Source organism: Ursus arctos, unplaced genomic scaffold, assembly GCF_023065955.2.
Source record: "Ursus arctos isolate Adak ecotype North America unplaced genomic scaffold, UrsArc2.0 scaffold_34, whole genome shotgun sequence".
Taxonomy (NCBI): Eukaryota; Metazoa; Chordata; class Mammalia; order Carnivora; family Ursidae; genus Ursus; species Ursus arctos.
In genome coordinates this window covers 17,807,740-17,827,283 of record NW_026623030.1, presented here as the reverse complement: position 1 = coordinate 17,827,283, position 19,544 = coordinate 17,807,740, and the positions used below count along the sequence as shown (strand labels likewise).

Below are 19,544 nucleotides of genomic sequence, written 5' to 3'. Positions count from 1 at the left end.
AGTTTCCATCGGCTTCCCCCAGGATAATTTTTCAACTAGCCCAGTAATTACAGAAAGGACACGATTTTCTCAGGACACCCTGGCTCTACTCTCTTTGCTTCAGAACACAGTGACAGGGCTAAGGAGTCCATGGTTCTTACCGAGGACACTCCATTTATTCCTCTAGTAGTTTTGGCAAATGGGAAGAAGGCCCAGAACATTCTCAAAAGCCCTCCCAGTTCAGGGTTCCCGGGGACCCCGCCTCCCCCATTGTATTCTTTGGAAGGTAGCGGGGCACATTCCCCTTGGCATTCACCTGGCCCTAAGCTGATTTTTCAACTAAGAAGGCAAATCTCTTGCCATCTCCTGCACAACTAGCTTTTCCATGATGCACACCATATAATGGCCCATTAGGCTTGGTGCCGGGAGGCCCGCCGCCCCGCCCCCACTTGTTGGTTGTCCAGGAGTTAGAACATCCATCAAACAGGGTCCCCCTGCCCCCACCTGCCCCAAGCCCTCTGCGTCATTAAAGTTGGCGGTCGACTCTGCCAAGTGCTGGGCAGCCCCAGGAAAAAGGTGCTTCTCCCTCTTCGAATCTCACCTCTGAGGTTGGCTCCACTTCAATTTGAAGTAATGGATTTCCTTCCAAGCTTTAAAGAAAGAAAAATAAATGTGACCCTCAGGTGAAAAGGGAGGTCAGTGCTTTGTTTATCCATGTATGAAGAGTCTTGGAATGAGAAGCCCTCACCATCAAGGCTTTATCTCAACATTCACTTTAACACTTGTGTCTAAAATAACCCATAACCTCGCCATGAAGAAACAATGACAAGGACATTGTTTTAAATAGATTTCTGGGCTGCTTGGGGCTCATTTTTCTTTATTGCTTTGGTTTCCACTAATCTAGCAGCTTCCTTATACATTGGCCTAAATGCCATGGGTGGAAGAATTTTCAAAGCTCTGGGTGTGTGCTAGGAAGGAATTAATGAGATCGCTAAAGTTCACTTGGGTTCGGAATCTTATGGGAGAACCTTAGGGCTCGGGATTACAGGTACCCCCTCCCCTCCCTTTCTGAAAACTGGCGCCATGCCACTTTGCTTTTATGAAAGATCTACGTTGGTATCTACCAAAAGAAATTCGAAGAGTTTTTGCTTTTATGAAAAAGGGCAAAAGTGAACGTTGCATTCAGCTTCTGTTTTGCAGCAAAATGGAGGCAGCGGGTACCCTCAGCAGTGCAGCGACTGAGCGAGCAACCTGAGGGCTGCCTCCAAGCTCCTTCCCTGGGAGCTACCCTCGGCATCTCAGCATCCAGCCGCCAGAGCTTTGACCTGTGTCTACGAGCAGCTGGGCTTCCTCTCCATGTATTTTGTGCATCCATTAGCAAGACATGCCCTAAGGTATCAGAAAAGCCTAAGAGAAGTAATTTTGGGGGTTGGGGGACACTCCCAATTTTTCCATATAAATGAATGATAATTGCTTCTTTGCACGACACTGTTTTGGCTCATGAAAGGTTCATAGGAATGCTCTACTTTCGGATAGCGGGGAAAACCTGCGTGTGCTGGGACCGGTGCGAGGCTGTCAGAGGGATACGGCGTTGAAACCGGCATGGCTCCTGGCTTTGAGGAATATTACGTTGCTACTGAAGGGACTAAAGCAAGCGCAGAGATATTGTGCAGAGAGGCTAAAAGTGACAAGGGCCAAAATTTAGGTATGAATCGAGTTAATGGAGTACGATGGAAATGCCCCAGAGAGATCACTGGATGTATTTGAAAAATCCTCAGTGTCTGAGTTAGCTGGATGTTGTCAATCACATTGAATCAGGAAGTGAGGAATGAGAATGAGAGAAACCCTATTGGACTGGAAGACACAGGTGTGTGTGTGTGCACACGTGCATGTGCGTGTGTACATACACGTATATGTGTCCGTGCACAAGGGTGATGTAGTCATGAGCTCCTGAGCTGCAGCTGTGCTAAGTGTGGGCGCATGCTGTGTGTGGGTGCTGGGGACACACTGTGCTTGCATGTGTGAGTACTAAGCATATACCGGGTACCACGTGGGTACGACGGGATGTGCTCCGTGCAGGGGTGGTTCTGGGTGCGTGTGAGTTGGGCGTACCTCCTAGGGATGCTGGGGGCACGTCGTATGTTGACAGCATAGCTGGGTATGTACTGGGGTGTCAGGGGATTGCCAGAGCACATGGTGTGTGATGGGGATGTCAGGTGATTCTGGGGGTGTGTTTTCAGAGAAGAGGGTGTGTGTGTGTGTGGGTGTGGGTGTGTGTGTGTAGTGCAGTGGGGAGATAGTAACCGGGCTGCTGAAGGCACAGAAAAGCTGGAACCAGTGGCAGGAAAAAAATCACAGTGAACACCCTGCCGCCTTCCCATTTCCCCTGGGGAAGCTTAGCAGATCCCCCTACCCCCTCAATTGAGAGGCCACTGCTCTCCTGACCCTGAGACCCCAAGAAGCTGCCGACCCTGCAGACAGAGCCAGTTCACTTGCTGGAGGGACTCCGGGCGAGAGGAAGCCTGAGAGGCTGGAGGAATTAAAAGAAGGGGAAAGAAGGGCGGGTCACAAAGTGCTGTGTGCTTTCATATTAACGAGTTATTTACAGTAGGGCTGGGAAGGCGGAATGAAACCACCCAGCGACAGCTGAAATGCCGGGAACTTGACGCCTTGGGGAGATCTGGGTGGAACAGTGCAGCTGGAGTCCCTCCTCACACCCAACAACAAAACAGGCATCAAGGCATGATTACGGCAGCGCGGCGATGCAATGATTTCCTTCTGTGAAGAGTTAGTGCCCATCACTCCACGCACGTTTAAGCAGATCGCAAGCAGCTATTGACTCTGTATTTCGCTGGCACTCCCCGACCACCAGTTAAGAACCCGGGGTTCGTCTTGCACAAATTGTGGAATTGGTTTACGTGCAGCAGAGAAACGATCCGGAGCTAGATGTCAGCACAATGTCCCCGGCAAATTGCTGCTCCTTTGATGTCAGAGACGTACCCTTTGGGTCTCTAACAAAGCCCATGACCCAGGTCAGAAAGGATGGAGGAGTTAGGGGAGCCAGGAGAACAGCCAAGGAGGCAAAAATGTGAGTTGGGAAGCCGGTCAAATTGAAATCAGGCCCCCTAGTATGCCCCACACTTTGACCACAATCAAAGACGTTAAGTCAAGGAAGTGGTTTCACTTGGGCTGCACCAACAACAGAGCACCTGGAAAGACAGTCTGTGTCCCAAGGGTGCTCAAGGGGCCACATGCAAAGACGTTCACTGCAGCGTTGTTTTCAACAGTGAAATATGGGAAGACAGGAGATCTGGCCACGGGGAAATGGTTAAGGACGTTCTTCTACATCAATAGTGATATTTTTACAGTCATTAAACACAGTGCCTATAAAGAATCTGGAATAATACGAAAAAATGCAACGCTCTAGGATTACGGAATGACAAAGCCGGCTGGAAACTGCATAGACCATGAATCACGAGTATGTAAAATATGAATAGAAAGAGCACACGTCAAAGTTCTAAGAGTGGTACGATTATGAGTGATGATTTTTCCTTTCTTTTTTTACAGAACAGTCCACGTTTTCCAAAATTAGCTTAGAGTATTCTTAGAATGGTATAAACTAGAGGTCAGCAAACTTGGTCCGTAAAGGGCCAGATAGTAAATATTTTGGACTTTGCAGACCCTAGAGTCTCTGTTGCCACTACTCAGCTCTCCTGTTGTAATGTGAAAGCCACATAGAGAGTATGTTGTAAACAAGTGGGCGTGGCTCTGTTCCAATAAAACTTTATTTATAAAAACAGGTGGCAAATTGGATTTGTCCCATAGACCGTAGTTTGTCGATCCCTAGTATAACCCTAAATTGTGCTTTTTTATGCTTGCACAATTTGTGCAAGATGAACCTCTATTATGCTTTTTATAAAGGCGGGGAACAATGATATAGGATAACTGTTCTTTCATTAAGCTCCAGCTATTGCAGGAAGTTATCCTTCCGATCATAGAAGAGTCTGGCAGCCTAAGGAAATGGTCCAGCCCCTGGAAATCACCCTTGACAAGCAGGGCCAGGACACTAAGCAGAGATGACTTGTCTGTCAAGCGCAGGCTGAGAGATGCTGTCACACTCTCCCTCTCTTTACCTCAGTCATTCCCTAAGCCCTCTCTCCCCCAGTCTTCCACCCCATCAATTCCAGGAAGAGGAAGACAGAAGACAGCAGCCCTGAGCAGACTGAAGACGCAGGACAGGGGAAGGAGGTCTCTGTTCCACTTACATTGGATTCGAGGTCACTGGATGCAGGATGACCTGGGGCGCCCGGGTTGGCGTCTCTGGCACCGGCACCACATCTGAGAAGCAGACATGAGACAGTCAGAAACCCAACATGGAGTCCACAGTCTCCCCCAAAAACCTGATTCCTGGGAGATGGGGCAGCTAGTAACTTCTCACCAGATCATGGGTCTCTGGGGCTGGCCAATGCCTTCTTTCCCCTCCTTGATCACTTGAACTTTTCCTGCTCAGATGCGCCCATGTTGTAAGATGGCACCCTGAACAAAATGCCCCACTGTGGACAAGGGGGCTGCCAGAGCCCGAGCCTCTGACCTGAAGCACCCACTGGTCACCTCCGAATCACCCCCTATTCCTGAGTTCTCTTTGGGCTGGTGAGGCCACTTGGTTTCATGTCTCCCAGTGCCCAGCTCAGCCCCTCTGAGCACCTCTCTCCTGCCACATGGCTCTGGACCCCTCCTCACCCTGGCCCGGCCTTCTACTGCAGACCACCTTCTCAGGCCTTTTTGTCGTGCCTCAGGATCTCCTTGGTACCATGGTGCTCTTGTGACCCCCCAGCCTCTCCTCTTCCGCCTCCACGTCCCGCCATGGTCCTGGGGGCTGGTGGTTCCATGGCCTCCCTCTTTGAGCTTGCTCACCCCAATAACCCTTGCCTTTGTCCATTCGTGCCCCTCTGCAGGCTTGCTCAGGGGGGCCTGAGCGCACACGGACTCACCTGGGAAGATGAACTGCTGCTTGTATTTGTAGTAGTGGGACGCTTGCAAAAGAATGAAAATACCCAAGTCAGTGCTGCCCCATGGCTGTTCCTTCAAATAACAAATCGGGCTCCCGCCGCCACCGTGTGGTTCTCTGCCCACCCTTGAGGGTTTCTAGAATTCTGCAGACACCCTAAATTATAAGGGACTGAGGCATGTGTAACAGAACCGGAGCTCTACACATTCAAGCCAACCCTCTCCCCTGCAGCTCCCTGAAAACAGAACATCTCCACTTGGAGGGGCACCCAGAGCACAATCCCATTTTTGTTAACTGCATTGGGACACACACACATAGAAAGTCTTTGTCAAGCCATAATCTAAAATATGAATTTTTTCCCTTTGCCAGAATGATCAGAGAGGCTTTAAAAAAATCCTTTATGACACAATAAGATATCATCTCACCCCATTAAGATGTCTACTATCAAAAAGATCAGAGAGAGGTGCTGGCGAGGGTGTGGAGAAAGGGAAGAGTGTGGGGCACCATTAGTGGGAATGCAAACTGGTGCAGCCACTGTGGAGAACAGTCTGGAAGGTCCTCAAACAATTAAAAATAGAACTACCACAGGATCCAGCAAATCCACTTCTTGGAATATATCTGAAGGAACCGAAATCGCTATCCTGGAGAGATAGCTGCACTCCCATGTTCATTGCAGCATTATTTGTAGGAGCCAAGACATGGAAGGAACCCAAGGGTCCACTGATGGATGAATGGAAAAACCAATGGTTCTCTCTCTCTCTCTCTCTCTCTCTCTCTCTCTCTCTCTCACACACACACACACACACACACACACACACACCCTATATTTATATATGTACATACAATTGAATATTATTGGGCTATAAAAAAGAAAGAAATCTTGCCATTTGCTACAACATGGATGGACCTCGAGGGCACTGTGCTAAGTGAAATAAGTCAAACAAAGAAAGGCAAATACTGTATGCTGTCACTTAATATGTGGAATTTGAAAAAAAAATCCCCATATTCATAGAAACAGAACCAGATGGGTTAGGGACTGGCTGAAGGTAGTCAAAAAGTACAAACTTCAAGTGATAAGACTAATAAGTCCTGGGGATGTAATGTGCCTCATAGTGACTACAGTTAACAATACCGTAACAAATATTTGGAAGCTGCTGACAGCGTAGATCTTGAAAGTTCTCATTGTGAGGAAAAAAATTCGTAGCTGTGTGTGGTGACGGATGGTAACTAAACTTAGAGCAGTGATCATTTCACAACTTCACACATGTATCAAATCATTCTGTTGTGCGCCTTCAACTTATATGATGTTATAGGTCAAGTATATTTCAATAAAATTAGGGGAAAACATACATTTCCTATGTTTTCCAAATTTTCTGCACTGAGCATTGAATTAGTGTTCTTGCAGCTGCCGAACAAATTGCCAAACCCTTGGTGGCTTAAAACAACATGTTCACCTTCTTATAATTCTAGAGGTACGAGAAGTGTGCAATAAGTCATAAGGGGTAAAATCAAGGTGTCAGCAGAGCTGGTTCTTTCTAGAAGCTCCAAAGGGGCATCCATCCCTTGCCTTTTCCAGCTATTAGAGCCTGCATTTCTTGGCGCAGAGCCCATCACTCCCGTCTCTGCTCCGGTCCTGACATCACCTCCTACCATCTCTGACCTTGTCTCCCTCTTATAAGGACCCCTGTGATTACATTTAGGATCCATCTCGATACTCCAGGGTAATCTTCCCACCTCAGGATCCTTAACCTAATCACATTGGCAAAGACAAGTCATTTAGAAAGTAACATATTCACAGATTCTGGGATTAGAGCACAGCCATCTTTGGAGTACCATGAGCATGAGTTATCTCTATATTAGGGATGAAAGAAATTTCCTCAACTTTGCTGATTTGCCTACCATTCACTTTATTTCCAGTTCACTCACCAGGGGCCACCTGTTCTGGATATCCCCGAGGTTTCTGATGTTACCAGTTACTCCACTGGAGGGTCTGGAGCAGCCGGACAAGGGTATCATGGACAGTGGGGAGGTCACACAGAGTTTCATCTCCCCAAGCAGAGGAATTGAGCAGGAATGGGGTCAGATAGGAGTCTGAATTGGTGAATATGCTTCTGGACACAATTTTATTACCTCTGTTGACTCACCAAGAATTCATGGAGTAGATCAGAGGCTGGGGCCAGGGGTTGACAAACCATGGCCAGCAGGCCAAGTCTGGACCATCACCTGTTTTGGTTCACAAAGTTTTATTGGAACACAGTCTCACGTTCATTCATCTGCATGTGGTCTCTGGCTGCCGCCATGCTACAACATCAGAGTTGAATATTTGAGACTATATGGCCCACAAAGTCTAAAATATTACCGTTAGGCTCATTATAGAAAAAGCACACTGACTTCAAGTTTAAAGCAAAGATGAGCTGGACAGCAGGAGTAGGAGGCTGATCCTAGAGGGTCGAATCCTCACTCTTCCTTTGGCTGTTTGTAAAAGCTGGAGCAACTCTGTCCAAAGTCTCAGTTTCCAAGTGTGTAAAATGGGGATAATAACAGTCTTTCCCTCCCAGGGCTGAGATCATCGTTACATGAGGTCAGAGTGCGTAGCAGTGCTGAATAAGCATTAGCTGTAACGGTTAAGCCAATATCTCCCTCAGCTCTCTTAATAAACAGACAAGAATGACTTATAATTAAGAGAAAATAAATTCAAAGAGGAAAGTCATTAGCTGCCCCTGAGGTTGGAACTGGTTTATAAACTCCCCAAGGACGGAGAGCAAGTGTGGGTATCTCAGGATCCCAAGGGCCCTTGCACCCATGGGTGCACGACTCCTGTTTGTGGAATTAATCAACTCTCTTCTAGCACAGTGATCCCCAAATATCCCAGATAATTGCAATCCAAATGGATGCATTTTCTGAATCTGGAAGATGAGGTGCCTGGGACAAGAAGCAACTCATTCGAAGTCAAGAGCAGAACTTTAAAAGAAAACTAACCTCCGTGATTTCAAGGACTTTCTTCTGTTAGATAACTTAGGCTTTTTTGTTTTTTGTTTTTTTGTTTTTTTCATTGCATGCAGTCAACAAGGGGCTAAAATTAAAAAGGAAAAACTACACGGGGTTCTCAAGAGGCTTAGCTGATCTCTTCCTTCACAGCTGGGACAGGGGATTCAGTGTCTGCAGAAATGGCTAGCTGGAGTGACATTCTTTCAAAGAGCAGCAGCTGGGGGAGGGAGAGGAAACACTGCTCTGAAAAGGGACAGGTGTCAGGCAAAGGGACGCTGGCAAATGCCTCCATGTGCAGAGCCAGCCCCCTCCCTGACCCCTCTGTGCTGGAGAACAGCTTGTTCCTGATGACCGACAAGGAGAGAGTGGTCAGAGAGGAGTCAAGGCGTGGCCGTGAGCCTGTCCTTGCCGACAACAGACACCAGTGAGGAGCAGCTCCAACGGGAAGCTGATGAACCCAAGTGGCCTGTTCAGGAAAGCTGAGGGGCACCTCTTTCTCTGGAATGGAAGAGGACTTGGGAACTGGAGGCTTCAGGTGGCTGGAGGCCAGAAACATAAGCAGACCACTTTGAAGGCACTTCTACTCCGAAGTCCTCCTTCCTTCCCTCCTTCCCTAAGGCCTCCCCAAAAACAGCCTGAAAAGTTTTTGAGAAGGAAGGATCTAGAAGGAAGGTTGGAGGATAAGTCATCTCCTGCCAACATCTTTTAAATAAAATTCAGATTTAAATAAAATCCATGCCTTGAAAGGCCCTGCCAGGCCTCCTCCCTGCAGCTCTGAGTCGTACTTAGTGTTATTTTCCCCTTATTTATGGCAGTCAGGTCATGGGGACATTTTTTCAGCTCTTTCCTGGGGCAGGGCCTTTGCACATGCTCTGCTCCCTCTGTCCAATCAACTTTCCCCCATCTTCGGAACCCAGTCACCTCTGACCCTACAACCTAAACTTGTTCTCCTCTTGAATCTGCTGTAGGGCTGTTGTAACGCTGTTCTTTCCCTTCAAAGCCCTTGTTGCAGCTTATTTCAGGTGTATGTCTGCATGGCTAACCCATCTCTCCCATGAAGTTGTAGACTCCACGAGGACAGGGACTGTGGCAGCCAGTATAATACCAATCTGCCCAAGAGGTCCACATCCTAATCCCTGGAAACCGTGACTACGTCCTCTTCCATGACAAAAGGGCCTTTGCAGGTATGATTAAGTGAAGGATCATGAGATGGGCAGGTTACCCAGGATCGTCTGGGTGGGCCCTAAATGTAATCACATGGATCCTTACAAGAGGGAGGCAGATGGACCCAAGTCAGGGACAGAGAGTCAGAGACGTGATGATGGAAACAGGGGTGGGAGTGGTGTGGAGCCATGTGCAAAGCGATGCAGGCAGCCACTAGAGGCTGGGAAAAGGCAAGGAGGTGGATTCTCTCCTAGACGCCCCAGGAGAAACCAGCCCTGTGGACACCTTGATGTTTAGCCTGGGGCAACTGACTTTGGACTTGGGACCTCCATCACTGTAAGATAACACACTGGGGCTGTTTGAAGCCCCTAAGCTTGTGGTGATTTGTTACCAAGCCCCTGGAAACTCATACAGGGCTGGCTGGTTTGCGTACTGCCCATACCTAGTGCCTCGTATAGGACTGGTACATAGTAGATGCTCAAGAAATATATGTTATGGAAATAGATGGATGAATGCAGTCTGAGGGCCAGAAGACGACTTGAAGAGAGAAAACTGCAGCCCTGGGCAGAGCAAGAATTTCAAGTCATTCATTCATTCAGTCACTCCCTCATTAAAAATAAAGCCAACAACACTTAATTAGTGCCTTCCGCAGTATGCAATGTGTTGGGTTTCAGGTATAGACGGGTGAATGAAGCAGACATGTGTCTTAGTCTCATGGGGCTGACAATTCTGACAATCACAGGACACGGACACTATGTAAGTTAATAAATGAACAAGATCATGGCAGGGAAGAAGGAGCACTGTTGAGCATAAGGAGGGAATCAGGGCAGAGTAAGGGGAGGTGGGAGGTTCTGGAAGGGAGGAAACACCCATGAGCCACTTGCCAGGTCAAATACAGCCCCGGGATTTGGAAGCGAGTGGCAGGAGAACAAGGAAGTCAATCACAAATCTGACAAAGTCTGTGCCTGATGCATTTGGTTTTCCAACTAAAAACTCTTCTTTCATATGTCATGAGGTTAACAGGTGAGCCAAATGCCTATTAACCCCACGGATCTTTTGGAAAAGAATGTTCTAGATCAGTCAATGCTGGGCACTGGTTACGTCAAGCATTAGCCAGAATAGTCTTTAGAAAACTCAACAGCTGGCAGGGAACCATGGTCAAAGCCACCTTTCCCATCAGCAAAGGCTCACAGTCAAGAGTGTGACAGTGACTAGGGCCTTATATGAACAGGACAAGCACTTGTCATTCTGAGGGAATTTTGCTCAAGGGAGAAGGTCTGGCTGCTTTTCTGGAAGATCCTATTTTGCTTTCCTATTTGCTTTCCACTTCAATATTGCATTTTATTATTAGTATTCAGTTATAAACCTGGTGCATGCTCCTTGGTACTCTATACATTGTAGCAATGCATAAAATAAAATAAAATTCTTTAGAAACAGCTGCCTTGAAGTTCTTACAGACTTTTTTTGTACATATGCAAATATACAAGTATATATATACACACATATAAACATACATATACAACTATATGTAATTATTTGAGAGTACGTAGGATGTTATTATACCAACTGCTTTGCAAATCACTTATTTTCCCACTTAAATGACATTGTGGATAGCTTTCATGTCAGGATATCTACAAGGAGCCACTCCATTCTTTTTAAGGGAGGCTGAATATTTGGTTATGCAGATACATTACAGTGTATCAACCATTCCCCTCTTGATTGTAATCAACCATTCCCCACTTGGGTTGATTCCAGGTTTTCCACTATTGCAATGAAATCCTTACATACAGATCCCTGGGCCCTATGCAAGCATATCTGTATATAAAGTCTTAGAAGTGATATTGCTGGTTCAAGGAATGTACATATAAAACTTTGATAGACAATGCAAAATTACCTTCTCAGAAGGTTGAATTCAATTCCTACTCCTAACACCAGGGTATATGAGGATTTCATCTTTATTTCCAGAATTCTGATTAGGCCCATGTAAATTAGCAGTGATGGTGAGAAATGCCAAAAATAGTAGTCATGGTAGTTTTTTTGTTTTGTCTTTTCTTTTTTTTAGAGAGAGAGAGCAGGGGTAGAGGGAGAAGGAGAGAGAGAATTTCAAGCAGGCTCCACACTCAGCATGAGAAGCCCGATGTGGGGCTCAATCTCATGACCCTGAGATCACAACCTGAGCTGAAATCAAGAGTCAAATGCTCAACTAACTGAGCCACCGAGGTGCCCCAGCATTTGTAAGATCGTCAATGAGATAGGCACTCTGCTCAGGTCTGTACGTGTATGACGAGGTTTAGTCCTGCAGTGATTCTATAAAGTAGATACTATTATTATTATTATTATTTTAAGATTATTTATTTATTTATTTATTTATTTATTTATTTATTTATTTGACAGAGATAGAGACAGCCAGCGAGAGAGGGAACACAAGCAGGGGGAGTGGGAGAGGAAGAAGCAGGCTCATAGCGGAGGAGCCTGATATGGGGCTCGATCCCACAATGCTGGGATCACGCCCTGAGCCGAAGGCAGACGCTTAACCGCTGTGCCACCCAGGCGCCCCCAAGTAGATACTATTATTATCCCCATTTTACAGAGGAGGAAATAGAGGCACAGAGCGGTAACTGATTTGCTCAGTATAATGCAGGTATTAAGTAGCAGAGCTGTCATTGGAACCCAAGCAGCCCAGCTCCAGAGCTCATTCTCTCAACTGCTGTCGTGAAATACCTTCGCTCAGGGGACCCCTCAACCCACTCCCCAAATGTCACTGTCATGAGATGTCCCGGTTAGGTGCGGATTTACCGGCAGGCTAGTTGCAAATCAGCAAGGATCCTGCCTCGGGGACCCAACCGAAGGAACGAAGAAGCTCAGGGAAACAGTCACCACCCCTGGTTAGCCAGGTGTCTTGTCTAAAGATGCCAGCAGAGTCTTTGAGGGAAAGAGCTGTGGCACTCTGTGGTTCTCCCTGAAGAGGTCCTTTCTCAGCCCCTGGCCATTAAGCAAGCAGCACACAGTTTCAGGGACAGTACCCCAAAGTCAGTGTCTGGGGGTGGGGTGGAGCAGCTCTAAGAAAGCACCCAGACCCACTTCCCCCCAGATTTGGGGGGGGTCATGAAAGGTCAAAGGGCCCTTCTTCCATTCACGCCCTTCCAGGGAAGTAGAAATGGACCACCCCAGAGGCGGCAGTGGGAGCCCCCAACCTGTGGACATAGTGGGCAATTTTGGCCTAATTGACTTGGGGAAGCTTCCAGCAGCTTCTAGCTGCTGACTCACATTATGATCCTTGGTGGCTGCCAAGTGAGTGGCCTTCACACCAGACAGATACAAGACGGCCTCAGGCTTGAACTTCACAAAAAATCCCCATATTGCCAAGACTTCAAAATGTGCCCTAGTCGCATGGACATAGCCCCAGCTCAAAACAGTGTGGGCAGGCGACAGCTTGTCCTTAAATCAGTAGTTGTATCTGAGTGCTGCCTAGGTCTGGGAGTGGGCCCCCCTTTGCCTATACGCCACTCACTCGTGGCCGATTAGGTTTGGAAGTGTGACCTGTGGCTGAGGACCTGGATTTCTTCCCCCTGCATGAAGCTCACTGGCTCAGGTGGAAATCAGCCCCTAGATTAGCACCGTCCAGTGGTACTTTCCGGGATGCTAAAAATGGTCTATACTCTGCACTGTCCAATATGGCAGCCACCAGCCCCCACGTGGCTACTGAGTAATCAAAATGTGGCTAATGTGGCTGAGGAATTAAAATTTTAATTATATTTAATTTTAATTCATTTTAATTTAAATAGCCACATGTGGCTAGTGGGTACCATATGGAACAACACAGATCTAGATTCTGGCTCCCATTGGCCAAGCCAGACCTCATCCCACCAGCCTCCTTCCTGACAACAGCTGTGGTGTTGAAAATATGGCCAAGCTGGGAAGTCCTAGGGCCCTAGAAGAGGAAGTGAACTGGGCTGGACCTCAGAAGAGGTGGGAACACTCTTAGATCTGGCCCACCTGAGCAGAGAGATATCTCTTTCTTAAGCCTAATGACAAAGGAGGCCAAGAAGCCAAACAGCTCATGTGTGGCTTCTCCAGCATCTCATAGCCCAGTGCATGGTCTCAGGTCAGCAGCCAGGTGCCCTGGAATTCATGAGCTGGGAGACCCTTCTGGATCCTCTCACCCATCTGTAGCCTTTCAGGGGTGGGAAAGCTGAAGTCAGAGGTCACATGGCATGAACAGGACAGAACTGGATACTGAATCCAGGACTCCAGCTGTTCATTCCGAGCCCTATCCTGACATCTGGAGTAAGACTCCATCTGAATGCAGCCCTGGTCAGCTGTGGCCCCAGGATCCTGATGCAAATTCCAAGCTATTCAGCTCATGAGACAACTGCCAGTTCGAGTAGATGGCTCCCCCTGTGACTGCCACTTAGTTGGAGACACCGGGTTGCTGTTGACCAAAAGTCCCTTTACCTCTCTGAGCCTCAGTGTTCTCACCTGTAAAATGGAGCTGAGAAGACTTACTTCATGGCTACCCTAAAGATCAAATAAGGTAATATGTGGTGATCGCCCTGCCTATGGGAAGACTCATCCGCATGCCTTCAACCCATTGCCTTTAAGCGCAGACTGACCTGGACCCGGCTCTGGTTCAAGCCCAACCCCTCCCCCCACCACGACGCCCCAAGTGCAGAGGTACCTGGCAGGTTGAAGTTCTTCTGCTGCCTCGTGCACTGCGGGGAAGGGTGCAGGGGAGAAGGCGGCGTGGCGCTGGGAGGGAGGGGGGGTGCTGGCGAGGAGGGCGTGGAGGACGTTGTGGAGGAGGGATTGCTGCTGGAGTCTGGCTGGTAAGGGACGGGGATGTGGTCCTGCAGAAAGAAAACAGGGCAGGGGCCAGGGGGAGGCAGAGAAGCAGGGACAGAGCAGTGAGAGTGAGCAAGCAGGAAGGAACCCCACCCCGGCATCCTTAGCCCCCCTTCCCGCAGCCACCAGACCCTTCCCACGCCCCACCTGCTTCCTCATCCCCGCCCGCCAGCTGGTTTGCCTCCAGCTGTGGAAGGAACAGTCTCTGGCATCAATTTCCCGCCTGCTGTCTGGACTCCAGAGCGAAAGGTTACCACGTAATGAAAGCCACATAGGTGACAGCCTTGGTCCCCGTGCCTTTTGATTTTGGAAAGTCCCACGCCGAGGTGCTCAGAGTGCTCTTCCCATCCTAACACCTCTCCTCCCGAGTGTTTATTAAAGAATCCACAGCCTGACAGCTCTAGAGAGAGCGCGAGGGCGAGCCTTCAGCTTCTTCCCTCACATCTCATTCGGAGGCGGCATTGCCTCTCCTGGACCCGAACCTGCTCTAAGCGAACACGAGGATGGAATCCACGTGTGCACCCTCAGAATGGCCCTGGTGGCGGGGGGATCAGGACAAGAGTGCCCCCCCAAAAGACCCACCCCTTGGGAAACTCAGAATGTGACCTTCTTTGGAAAAAGGTCTTTGCGATGTAATTAAAGATCTCAGGAGGAGATTGTTCTGGATTAAGGTGGGCCCTAAATCCAATATCAAGTGGCCCTATGAGAAATGGAAAATGAGAGACATGCACAGAGGGAAAGGCCGTGTGAGGACTGAGATAGAGACTGGACTGCCACGTCTCTAAGCCAAGCAACGACTAGGAAGCCCAGGGCCACCCGAGGTTGGGAGAGAAGCATGGAATGGATTCTCTCTCAGAGCCTCCAAAAGGAACCAATCCCACTAACACCTTGATTTCAGACGCCTGGCCTCCAGAACCCGGAGAGAAGAAATATCTGTTGTTCTAGCTCCCCAGTGTGTGGTCAGTTGTTATGGCAACCCCAGGAGCCTGACCCCAGCAGAAGCCGGAGTCAGGCAAACCCAGACTCAGATCCTGCAGCTGCCCCTCCCCGCTACATCCGGGACCAAATGCTTAACCTCTTCAGGCCTCAGTTTTGTGCACTGTAAAATGAGAATAATACCAGCCAACCTCAACGTGCTATAAAAGGGATTCCTGCCTCGGCAAGCCAGCAGAGCCGAGTGTTCTCAAGGGCACCTTAATCTGTCCTCTCACAGGACACTGGTCACTTGGTCCCTGCATTACTGAGGTCTGTCACTCCGACTGGCTGTGGGTGCCTGAGGGTGGTTTTGTGCGAGCCGGTTATTCGACAACAGGTATGTTTACCTGCCAAGCTCCAGAGTCAGCATAACAAACACCAACCAGCATGGGAGGGCCGGGTGAATGGGCGGCGGACATTGTCCATACCCGTGCTGTGCGTATCACCCTCCCAGAACGCGCTCACTCCCACCGCCTCCCAGCAAGTGAGTTCACTTCTGTGAGCTTTAGTCTCTCCTCGTCCCTCATGTGGGCTCAGAACACCCACCTGCTGGGTCTGCTGTGAAGTTTCGAAGAGGTTTCGCAGGCACCTACACCCCGAGCACTGGGCTGAGGCACTTGGTTGTCAATAAATGGTAGCAATTATGTCGGTGACACAATTTGCAATTAAACTCTTTGTCTGAGGTAACTGCAGATTCACACGCAGCTTTAAGAAGTCACAGAGATCTCGCGCATCCTTACCCAGTTTTCTCTGATGATTACGTCTTGCAAAATCACAGCACAATATCACAACGCAGCCATTGAGTGGATACAGCCAAGATACAGAACATTCCCACCACCACGGGGATCCCTCACACTGCCCTTTTATCGCTATTCCTACTTCCCTCTCTCTCCTCACCTCTCTCCCTCCCATCTTGAACCCTAGACACCACTCATCTATTAATTTCTGCAACTTTGTCATTTCAAGAATGCGATACAAATGGAATCATACAGTAGGCAACCTTTCTGGATTGATTTTTTTTTTTTCACCCAAAAGAATTCTCTGGAGCTTCAGCCAAGCTGTTGCGTGACCATTCACTCGCTGAAGGACAGCTAGGTTGTTTCCCTTCCGTGGCTACTGTGTATAAAGCTGCTATTAACATTCATGTACAGTTTTTGTACAAACAAAAGTGTTTATTTCTCTGGGATGAATACCCAGGAGTGCAATTTCTGGACAGCAGAGTAATTGCACGTTTAATTTTTAAAGAAAATGCAAAAATCGTTCTTTGGAGGGGCTACACCATTTTATACCAACAATGTATGAGTGACTGATTTTCTCTGCATCCTAGCCAGTGTGTTATCGCTATGTTTTATTTTAGCCATTCTGATAGGAGTGTCATGATATTTCACTGTGGATTTAATTTGCATTTTCCTAATGGCTAATGATATTGAACATCTTTTCATGTGTTTACTTGCCATCTGTATATCCTCTTTGGTCTTGATTACTGTTAACTATATAATAAGCTTTGAAATCAGGCAAACTGATTCCTCCCACTTCATTCTTTTCCAAAATTGTTTTTAGCTATTCAAGTTCCTTTGCTTTTTCATGGAACTTTTAGAATAATCTTGTCTTTATCTATAAAAAAATCTTGCTGGGATTTTGATAGGAATTGGGTATCAATTTTAAGGAGAACTGACATCTTAACTATGGTGCGTCTTCCGATTCATGAACATAGTATGTGTATTAGCTTCCGAATCAAAAAAATAGGAACAAGGGTTTATGTCTTTTGCCCACTTTGAGAAGTTTTTGCCCATTATTTCTTGGAGAACTTTTTCAGCCCTGACCTCTTTCTCCTCTCCTTCCAGGACTCTGATGACACCAATGCAATCAATACCTTTTATCGTTGTCCCAAGGGTCCCTGAGGCTCTACTCATATATTTTTTTAGTTCACTGTCTTTCTGTTACCAGACTCTATAATTTCTACTCCTCTGTTGTCAAGCTCACATATTCTTTCCTCTGCCCCTCCATTCTGTCGCCGAGTCCCTCCACTGAGTTTTTAATTACTGTATTTCCTAGTTACATGTTCTCAATTTTTTCATACGGTTCTCCTTTGTATCTTCTATTTATTTGCTGAGACTTTCTACTTCTTTGCAGCAATTTCCTGTTTTTTCATTTGTTTCAAAATTGTTCATAATCACTTATTGAAACATTTTTATGATGACTGCTCTAACAATTTTTGTCAGATAATTCCAAAATCTCACTTGTCTCATCTATTGTTTGTCTTTTTTCATTCAGTTTGAGATCTTCCTGGCTCTTGGTGTGACAAGCGATTTTTCACTGAAGCCTGGACATCTGGGTATTAGGTTGTGAGACTCTGGGTCTTACTAAAAACTTTGGCTGTAGCTGGCTTCCTGTGACACCACCCTAGCAGGGAAGAGGGCGTGTGCTGTCTTGTTATTGCTGGGTAGGGGCAGATCCTAGGCTCTCTGCCTCTGTTGGCACCTGAGGGCAAGAGGGTTCCTAATTGTTGCTGGGTGGGGGTGGGAATTCCAGCCTCTTCATAGGCCTCCACTGATACACTCTTTTTGGGAGAATTAGGAGTGCCTCATTACTACTCCCCATGCAATCCACCGACACCAAGGACAGGGGACTAGCTTCATTAATGATGGGTAGTGGGAAAAGTCCTGACTCTCCATCAGGCCTCCACTGACCCTGCCTCATCAAGAAGGGGTGCTGCATTATTGCTGGATGAGGGGGTTCACAGTTCCCAACACAAACCAGGCCACTTCACATCTTCAAGGCTTGGGATATGCTGTAATTTCTACTTGGAATATCTGTCTAGCCCTAGTCTACCTAGAAGACACAGCTCACCACTCCCGTCCTCTGCGGAGCTCCCCCGACCCCTGCTCCACCAGGTAGAGCACATCATTCACTCCTAGTGCTAGCTTGGCATTACTCTCTTGGCTTCAGCTGTTGCTTCTACCCGGTCACTTCCCAGCCTACGTGTTTGTCTCATCCTCTAGGCTGGGAGCTCCCTATTCTCAGCACTTAGAAATACGCCAGGCACAGCGTGGTCCTTCCACCGGTTGGAAGGACCAACAATGAAGGAAATGATGAAACCAAGATGAAGGAAAACAAGAAAGAGATGAAGGGAGGGAGGGTTGGAGGGATGAAGAAAAGGAGAGAGGGAGGGAGGAAAAAGATCTATCTCCTCCTATCTCCTAGATTGTGTCTTATTCATCTTGGAATCTGGAGAACTTAGCACAGGAATAAAAATGTAAGAGGTAGCAATAAGTGTTATATGAATGAGTAAATTAATGGAAAAGGAAAAGAAGGAGAACTGGAAGGACAGATCAAGGGAGGGAGGGGAGGAGGAATTGTGTTTATAGAGAAAGGAATTATCTCTACCTCCTCGAGGGTAAGAATTAGGTCTTTCTCATCTTTGTAGTTCAGCGCTGTTGTAAATACACAGAATCATCCCAAGAGAGCACTGGATATGGTGCCCACATTCCTTGACTGAATTGCTACAACAGGAGGGGAAGTTCCTTCTTTGGGTCAGACCCAGATCTATGGCCCGATGGGACCAGCAACTAGAGGTTGCATTCCAAACTCTACTAGATCATTCTGGAAGGGCTAGTGGCATAATTCCTCTTTCTGAGCACAGTTAAGATGCAGAAACGTCCTTTAGAGAGACCTCCCAGTCCAACCCCTTATTCTGTAAATGGGGACACTGAGGCTCGGAGAGCAGGGAGTGACTTGCTGGAGTCATACAGAGAGTTGGTGGCCCCGGTCTTAACCTCCATGCCAGCAGCAGAAACACAAGCTTGTGCCAAGTCACAAGAAATTCACATCTGACTCTGGGAATCAAACAGAAGCATGCTCATCTCCCAGGTTCCCATTCCACCCAGTTGTGCACTGGTCTGGACATGGTGGTGATGGTAACTGCCTCTCTCATGGACTTCTAATGAAACTGTCTCTATGCTCCAACCCAATAGATGGTGCTGAATAGACAGTCCTAAGCAGCCATGCTTGTCTTGTGACCTCCAGAGCCCACCCCCAACACAGGACCACAGGTCAGAACAAGATGGCAGTTGGCCCATGACAATGGTATGGAATGAAAACACGAGCTGGCCAACAGGAAGAATAGCAAACAGCATTAGGAGCACAGGCAGATAGGAGACGAGGAGAAGAGCCACAATAGGCCAGAAAACGAATTAGCCAAGGTTGTGAGAAGTAGGAACTATATGGAGGCAGAAGCAATGACAAGGAGAGAGGAAGGTAGAGGACGAGGAAACCAGTCAACAGTAACAGCCTGGAGCAGACCCACAAAGAGTAGCTGAGTCAAGATCACGATGGAAGAACAGAACAACGATTCATGGTCTTGCTGCACGTCCAAGGAGCTGGCCTGAGTGCAAGTCTCACTGAAAAGGGCAAGCCAGCATGCAGGTGCTTCAAAGAGCGGCACGGCAGCAGGCAGGTCTGCAGCCTTGGACACCACTGCAGATGGGGTTTTGACGGCTTGCTGGGGAAGCGGAAGTGTTGTAGACTGGGGTCCCCCAAGGAGCTGGCAGCTGGCAGCAGCTGGCATGCTGCTGTTTCTCCTCCTCCT

At 47.8% G+C, this 19,544-nt stretch overlaps 1 protein-coding gene across 1 annotated transcript in view; it reads right to left on the bottom strand.

The window, feature by feature from the left end:
- The window catches only part of KSR2 (kinase suppressor of ras 2), a 388,766-nt gene that overhangs the window by 51,822 nt on the left and 317,400 nt on the right, over positions 1-19,544 (bottom strand). Inside the window, 4 exon segments of the mRNA XM_026514966.4 lie at positions 581-629; positions 4,245-4,317; positions 4,971-5,012; positions 13,818-13,986. Of these exon segments, the coding sequence (XP_026370751.1) occupies positions 581-629; positions 4,245-4,317; positions 4,971-5,012; positions 13,818-13,986 (333 nt within the window).